The 8,404-nt window shown below is 34.6% G+C and overlaps 1 protein-coding gene across 3 annotated transcripts in view; it reads left to right on the top strand.

The window, feature by feature from the left end:
- Nucleotides 1–589: 589 nt before the first annotated feature.
- Nucleotides 590–8,404, top strand: part of LOC106458095 (protein virilizer homolog) — a 100,597-nt gene continuing 92,782 nt past the window's right edge. For all 3 annotated transcript variants that reach the window (XM_022384231.1, XM_022384232.1, XM_022384233.1), the window contains exons 1-2: nt 590–681; nt 8,055–8,167. In XM_022384231.1, coding sequence (XP_022239939.1) covers nt 622–681; nt 8,055–8,167 — 173 coding nt within the window. In that variant the 5' untranslated portion in view covers nt 590–621. The remainder of the gene's footprint in view (nt 682–8,054; nt 8,168–8,404) is intronic.

Below are 8,404 nucleotides of genomic sequence, written 5' to 3' on the forward strand. Positions count from 1 at the left end.
TCTGACTGCAGTTCAATTACTCCTTACCTTGTTCCGTCACGTTGTGACCGTCTTATATATATACCAGACTACCCCCAATCTAGTTGTCTCTCGATAATTCATGAAGGTTCGAGAAGGACGTGGCGTGATACTAGTCACGTGACCTCGCTGACGCAACAATATATATAACTAACACGAAAATACGTGCTGTTTGTTTTCTTTCTTTAGGGTAATATTTTTTAAACTCTATTTTTACAGAAAAAGAGGGTGCCTTCAATTAGCAAATTACACCATTGTATTACTAATGCACTAATTATGCAAAGATTCCGGTCCAGCTGGACTTAAATTTTTGTTGCTGTTGTTTTGAAAACGATATAACAATTAGTACTGTATTTCATTATTGCTATTACTGGTATACATTTTTTTTCCAAAAAAAAACTTTACTTGAACGCTCACAACTTTTGATATGTTTTTGAAATACTTTTACCAAAACATCTATATTGAACAATTTATGCCTTTTAGTCGATCATTTTTTTATGCTTATAAAACCGATGAAATTTTTAAAGTTGAAAAAACTCTTTGTATGTTTGTGATTTTGTGGGTTCGAGAGTACAGTTTCAGCAGTGTCTAAATGCTGTCGCTATGGCTGCTGATGAAAGTGAGTTGTTGTTTTTTGACACGTTTTCTCATGAGGCGAATGAGGTAAGTATCAAACGTTAAACATTTTGTTAAATTTTTATTTGTATTTAATCGATTCAGAAGTTTGTGAATACTAATAATTTTAAGTTTTAATTATGCTGCTAAGTTGTCATTTCATGATCATTAATTGACCATACTCGACGTAGGGTAGCAAAACTGTGTTATCCAAGGCAAAACAAAATTAAACTAAAATTAAAAAAGAACTGTTGTGAATTTTAGTATTACTATATTCTTTTATCCTCTTCCCTAGTCCTTATGTTATGAAATCTATATTAGTGCCTTGACACGTTGACAACGAAATTTTTTATTCCACAGCTTCTGTGTTGAGGACTAAATGAGTAAATCAGTAAATGATATTAAGTTTAACTTAAGATTTGGAACAGATTTTGAATTGAAGTTTCGCGGCAGATATTGTTGTAACTTGATTTGTGGAAACACTCTCTTATAACTGTGTTTAATTTCTTCTGGATTTGAATAGAGCGGGCACAAGTTTACGGGAGAGCTATAAACACCTGCATTTTATTTTTAGGGACATATAAGTTGTGTAGTTTATGAATTTCGTTGTCTGATGTACGAGGATGTTTACATCAAATCCATAACAAGAAGATTAAGGGAGAGGATAAAAAGAATACAGTAATGCTAAAACGAACAAAAATTCAGGTATTCTTCAATGTGTGCTAAGAACTGTGATGTTTTAATGTCTAAAATATGTTAAAACATTGGAAGTGCAGAGAACAGTATGTTTTAAAGAGTTAAAGAGACTTCAGATTTGAAAGAAGAAGCCCTTCGAACAATCAACAAACTACTGCTCAGCTTTTAATAGCCTTATAGGTTTAATTTTCATGTATTTCATTTTGTAGTTGGAGATAGATGCAATATTGAACCATTATAGTATTTATAACATACAGGAAAAGTATACTTGTAAACAACTAAGGATATTTGTTCTTTGTGGAATTTGTCTTTAAGTAAGAAGTTTTGAAGAGGAAAAAACTTCTACATCATACATGAAGTTGAGGATAAGCAGTGCTGAGCAGTTTGAAAATTTGATATCTAAGTACAGCTATTCACCACCTAGATAAGGACGTGTAATATTGATAGAGAGCTTATTAACTATAGGAACGAGAAAAGACTTCATATTATTTAAAAAAAATTCCATTGTCTTTTGAACATTAGTATCCATAAAACTATGAGAAAAACATTTCTTACAACACACATTTAATATTAGCTTATTGGAAAGATAACTACTAATACATTGTGCTTGTTTTCTTAGAACAGAAACAAGATTTCATTTAAAAGACTTAGGTATAAAATTTTCAAAGTTGTAGTAAAGATATGTATTAGTCTGTCTATGAAAGCAACTAACATGAAAACCAGATGAAGTTTGTTCAACAAGAATATCTAAAAATAATGTTTAAGTTCGTTTTCAAATTTAGAAGTGAATTTCATATTGTGGTGTTACTTATTAAGGTATGTAAACAAAGAAATGGCATTGTTATCAAGCAAGACATGTTTCATCAACATACCTATTATATTGAAGAGATTTGAGTTCACCAGGATAATTAGTCAACAACTCTCTCTCATGATAACTTGATAACTAAAGTAAGGGCAAGACAAGATCCCATTGCCACCCCATCTATCTGATTGTAAATTTTATTATTTAAAATGAAGTACGAGTCCTTTATGACAGATATTAATAATTTCTTCAAAATAACTTTTGGAATCCCTGTCATGATGTTCTGATCATGATATACTATGTTTGTGGCCAAATCAATAGTTTCATTGAGAGGAATATTATTAAAAAAGGACTTAACATCATAACTTTTCATAAAAATAGGTTTGGGCAAATTAACCATTGCAATTTTTTTAGAATATGTGAAACTATCCTCAACAGTAAATTCGGAAGTAAAATTCTTCAGAAAAGACTTTAAAAAGTATTCAGCTTGTGGTTGTAAATACCAAAGGTGGAAACAATGGGTCTCATTGATACGCCAACTTTTTGTGTTTTTGGTAACTAAAAAAAAAGAATACTTAAGTGAGAACTAATGGGCTACAAATAAACTGAAATTATGTTGTTGTTGTTTTTTAAGTAAAAAAAACTTTTAAGTTTAAATTCTCTACTAAAGGAGGATCTTGAAAGAGTTTTTTAACTTAGTTTGATCTTGCAGAATGTTTACACAATCAACTTTATTAAGTATGACTACTCCATTTCCATCATCAGACTGAGTGATAAGTAATATCTTTCAAGGAATACAAACATCGGAGAGAAAATATTTCATAAGCATTAAGTAAAGTTATTTTTTGTATTTAAAAATGTCAAGTACAAGACTACTAATATATGTTTGAATATTATCAAAGGTTTGATCATTTTTAACCCAGATAAGTTCACCTTTTAATTTATAAAGAAGAGTCTAAAAAAACCATGGAATTAAAAAAGTTGAATTTTGGAGGTAGAAAAGTAAAGATTAAATTTTTGTTTAGGGCTCCTATTATTTCCTCATTTTTGCTTAGTTAATATCCCACAGATTTGTGATAATGCTGTCAGGGGATTATATTAAAAACTGCCTCTCAGTTGAGACTGTCAGTGATCTTATTCGTAGTGAGAACGAGACGTATATTTGGGTCGGTGGTGTTCCTCCAGGGGATTCTGAGGCTGCAGTTGAGGGCAATCCTGAACATACTGGAGATAATTGTGATTCGCTTTTTCCTGTGCCTTCTTTTATTCCGTTGGCTTCTCAATCCCCCTGTGGGACAGTTGTATGTTTACGGACTTACAACACTGAAGTCCAGGGTTCATTTCCCTATAGTGGACATAGCAGATAGTCCAACGTTGCTTTGCTCTAACAAGGCAAACTTACCTGAATAAATGTTGTTTCAAACAATGGTAATCAGAAAGAAATATAAAAGGAGACTACTTTGGGATAAGTTGCCTCTGATTTCTTTTCTTCATTTGGTCCATCAAGAGTGTTATATTTTGGGTCTTTCTCCAGTTGCTTTTGAGCATGCACCTTACTTGAAAGCAGCAGCATGGTCTGGGAGCAAATATTTAGTTTTCTCTCCCTCCATGGACATTTTAGTACATGGAGGGAGGTTTACTGCTCAGTTATGTGATGGGACAGCTATGCCTTATCTGCCACGTTTGTTGGAAATACATGATTTAGCTATCACAGCTAGGTGGAAGCATATTCCGAATCTCAAGTAATACATCTGATCCTCGAAATTGGGGGTTCTGAGGCAGAGTTTTAGTTAACCTGAATAGATCAATGCCCCCTAGTGGGATAGCAGTAAGTCTATGGACTTACAACTCTAACATCCAACATGTTGTTTTCCTAACACTAAACTTTGTTGAAAGATTATCAGGATCACAGACTTCATTGATGACGAACTGGAACCATTGTTAGCATGCACATTGGTTCAACTGTCAGCTTCTACATTCATCCCTGTTGTTGTTGGTGTCCCAACTTTCATTGCCTCCACAGAGGGTCACAGTTCAGCCCCTATCTGAGGATCCTGACCTCCAACATCAGCCCCTTGGTACATTAGTAGCCACAGTAGATTCTGTCCATCTCCAAGGGTTCTGCTCCAATGGCGTCAGGGATTATTGTATGCCTTCGGGATCTGTGGGGCTTGGCTATGAGAATTTCTAGATGTGTGGTAATCTTAACCATGGATCCATGGGCACTACAGGTCCTTGAATCAGGATTAGTCATTCAGTTAATATCTTCACCACCATTATACACCCAACCTGTAGGGTTTCTGTCTTCTGCAGATCGTTGTATTTTGGACTGTAATTCTATGGCTATCAGAGTTTGGTTGGTCTGGGAGTAGAGAGTTGTGCTAATTCTTCTGGGGTTTTACTCTTATCAGTTGTTGGGTCTAAGAAAACAGGAGATTGGGGTCCAGTTGTCGATCTCTCATCTATATTAATGTCTAGATTCTCCAAAGATTACAAGTGACTCATTTCTCAATGTGAGTTAGGATTTTTAATAGGATTGTGGATGTCCACATTTGATGTAATCGACTCCTATCTGCTCATTGCACTATCGGTGTTTTTCGTGCACAAGGATCAGGTATTGTACAGTTCAGGGTTTTTACCTTTGGAGTAGCAATTTCACAGTGTTATCTTGCATTTCCTGTCAAGGGGCACTTGGTCCAGGGCTCCTTGTTTTCAAACTTTGTATCTCCTTTCTCAGGACCTCTCCTATCATATCACCCTACTAGCTTGCCATGTTCCACAGGTGATGCTTACAGTAGCAGATCAATTGTCTCCACACAAACAGATTTTCTCACCAGAATAGATGCTGCATACCAAGGTTTTCTGTTGGATTGGCTCTCATTTTGAAACACTGATGATTGGTGGGTTGGCTGCTCATTGGAACACCCAACTACTGGCTATTTGGTTTCCAGTACTTCACCTTCAGGCTTTGACAGTGGATGCATTCCATCAGGATTACAACTCTAGGTCTTCTCTCCAATTTTTATGTTACCCTAGGTACTAACTATTATTTGTTTCAACCCATTGTCTGGTCCTGTTGATACCACCGGATTGGCAGCTACACCCTGGTTTCTGCTTCTGTGGTACCTTTTGGAGTGCTCACCTTGTCCACTTCTTCATTGGCCATCTCTTTGGAGGTAGCCATGATCTGACATGGCACACACCCAGCTATCCAGAAGCTCAAGCTGAAGGCATGGAGGCTTTGCAATTATTTGAATGGTGTCTGGATTTAATTTCTAGAGTTGCCATGTATCTCTCTCAGGTTTTGGTTAGTCCTGCGATTGATGTTTGTCAATGGAAGTGGCGCTCATATCAGCAGTGTTGTGTTGAACTCACTTTGATCAGAAGTGCAAACCATAACTTATTTTTTTATATGGCTTTTGTCAAGGGTTTTGCATCTTCCACAATTGCCCTGTATAAGGCAGCCTTATTGACTACTGTTTGATATTCGAGACAAAATTACTTTGTGTCTTCAGTACTCTCCAGCTTTCTCAAGTTGCTTTGGGTCCTTTGTCCCAAAAGACCATTCCAGTTACTTATATTAAGGTTACATTACATGCTCTTTCTCAACACCCATTTGTGACCATAGCCTCATATGCCATGTATTACCTTTACCTGAAGGCTTATTTTTTGTTGCTGCTGACCTACAGACATCGCCAGTCAGAGTGGTTTGTGCTGATTGTCCACAGGACACCTTATCATTCTACCTGTCCTCAGACCAGTTCTTCCCTAAGATACTGTCAGCCACAGAAAGGGGTAAATCCTTTTTACTGATTCAGCTGATCACTATTTCTCACTTCTATAACTGATCACATTTCAATCATTTGTTATGTTCAGTGAGGTTCTTGAAGGTTTTTGTTGCCCACACTTATGCCTTTAGAGATGCTAGACACTGACTTTTTTTATTCATTGGGATCATTCAGTTTCCCAGGATTCATCCCCGGTTACATTGACAAGGGGGGTATGAAATTGTTTCATATCGCTTATTCTGGGCTCTCTTTGAAGGCGAGGAATCTTCTGCGTGTTACATATAATCAGAATTGTCACATTTCTATGTCAAAAGCGGCCCGGTTGAATTGCCAGCTGGAGGTCATTGTGTGGACTGGTATGTGGATCTTCCCCAATACTTTTATCTCTCATTATTTGCATTATCTGACAGTCTCTTCATCTGTGGGTTTTCTTCTACCCCCTGTAGCTATCTTAACAATATTTAAAAACTCTTAAACACTGTAATTTTCAGCCATTTCAAACTAACTTCTTATGGTTTAAATATATTCACAAAATTTTATACCAAAATAAACTATAAATTATTTTCAAGTTAAAACTGAATTCAAGTACTGACACAATAATATTTTAAACAGATTCAAGACTAAATCTTTCTAGATAATTTATACAAAATCCAAATAATATATATTGCACAACTATACAAAAGCTAGAGATTTTTTCAATTTCTTACGACCAACTCTAGCTATTATTTTATTTCAGATCCTGGATGTGCCACCAGTTGTTATGATCCTGTATTACCATACTGTATAATATGTAAACACAAAAATGACAAATTTGCAATTTTGTAGTTTTAAAGATATATTATTGTTATGACAGTGGAAGTCACGTGATGCTAGTAACATATCATGAGATTCTCAATGGATCTTGACTTTTCCTGGAAACTCTAGTCTTTTTCTAGATGCCCTATATTTTAGTATATAAGCTCGGCAAATAAAGCGGAGATAATAATTGCAGATAGACAGATAATTGAGTCGAGCGAGCGGTAGTGACTGTAAGTAAAGTGCATAAATCATTGTGAATTATAGCGTGTGTTTAAGTTAAAGTGATTGTGGAAATTCTGTGTATTGCAAAGTTGTATTGAGAAAGAATAAACTAGTTTTATTTAAGAAAGGACTTGTATCGCTGAAGTTCCCCGGGAAGAATTTATACCGGAAATTAACAAACGACCAGAGACGTAACGTTATATATTATTAAACAAAAACACAAAACATCAAATATTAACTTGTATACAATAATTTAGAAAAGGGTAAAATATAAAAAAAAATCACTCTTTCTTAGTAGATCCATGAAGAAACTGTTCTCCAATTCAACATAATCACTTCAAAATGTAGTATATCGAAATTTGGCTTCAGGTTGTAAGTAAATACAAAGTTCCAATTCATGCTAGATATACAGTTACATAAAAGTTCTTTGTTCCAATGTCCACTGCACCAAAACTTGTCGATATTTTCCAAGAAAGGTTTTCAGTAGTTCTCAAAAAGCACAAGGCTTACACAAGCTAAGACTAATTCTTAAACTTACAAACTTTTAGAGTCGTACACAAAAAACTTATGATAGCTTATAACAAAAACCTACGATTAATATCTAGGTTCAAAAACTCTTGAGTTCGATACAGAAATCTCTGTCTAAAATGGCCACTTAAATTAACCTAAACCAAACTTTTCAAAAACACTTCTCTCTCTTTCTACTACTTACCACTAATGAAACTAGTGACTTTTTATATAAAACCCCAAAAAATGTTACAGAGAGTACACGTGCTAAAAAAACCTGTTAGTTACACATCATTGATCAGGCGATACATGTGCAGTACCTTTCAAGTAATTTTTTACAAAAATACAGCATTGTAACAATATGTAATCTTGTACATAAGTTTAAAGACAATGACTTTGCTCTTAAGTAGAAACATACACTGTATTTGACTAGTTATTTTCCATACAAGCACAGTTATATGCTCAATAGTACATTTTTCGTTATTGTTTTCAGTTTGAAGGTTTTATTTCATACAGTAGCACAAAAATAAGCTGTTTTTTATGGTATTTTGTTACATTTTTATGTGTGTGTATTGAATGTAGTAGTCTAAGTAATTTTAATTTTTCAGGAGTTGAATTTGGACTTGGTTAAATTTCCTCGTCCTGTATATATCTATGAGATCCGCATCATTCCTTTAGGTTCCAGAGTTCAAGCTGATTTTCCTGGAGGATATAGACTTGGGTAAGTCTGCCATGTGTATTACCATGGATATTAGTTATTATTATTTTTATTTGCTTGATTAGATGCTGTAGTATTAAACATGAAAATGTTATTTACGTCTCACATGCATCTAAAGTTTACATGCATTCTAGAAGAATTAACTAATTACTGAAAAATTAACTGTACAGCAATGTAGCTACCATCGTTAGTGACTATAGGTAGTAGATAAATATAAGCATGTCCTGGGGTATACTTTGT

Source organism: Limulus polyphemus, unplaced genomic scaffold (genome assembly GCF_000517525.1).
Source record: "Limulus polyphemus unplaced genomic scaffold, Limulus_polyphemus-2.1.2 Scaffold416, whole genome shotgun sequence".
Classification (NCBI taxonomy): Eukaryota; Metazoa; Arthropoda; class Merostomata; order Xiphosura; family Limulidae; genus Limulus; species Limulus polyphemus.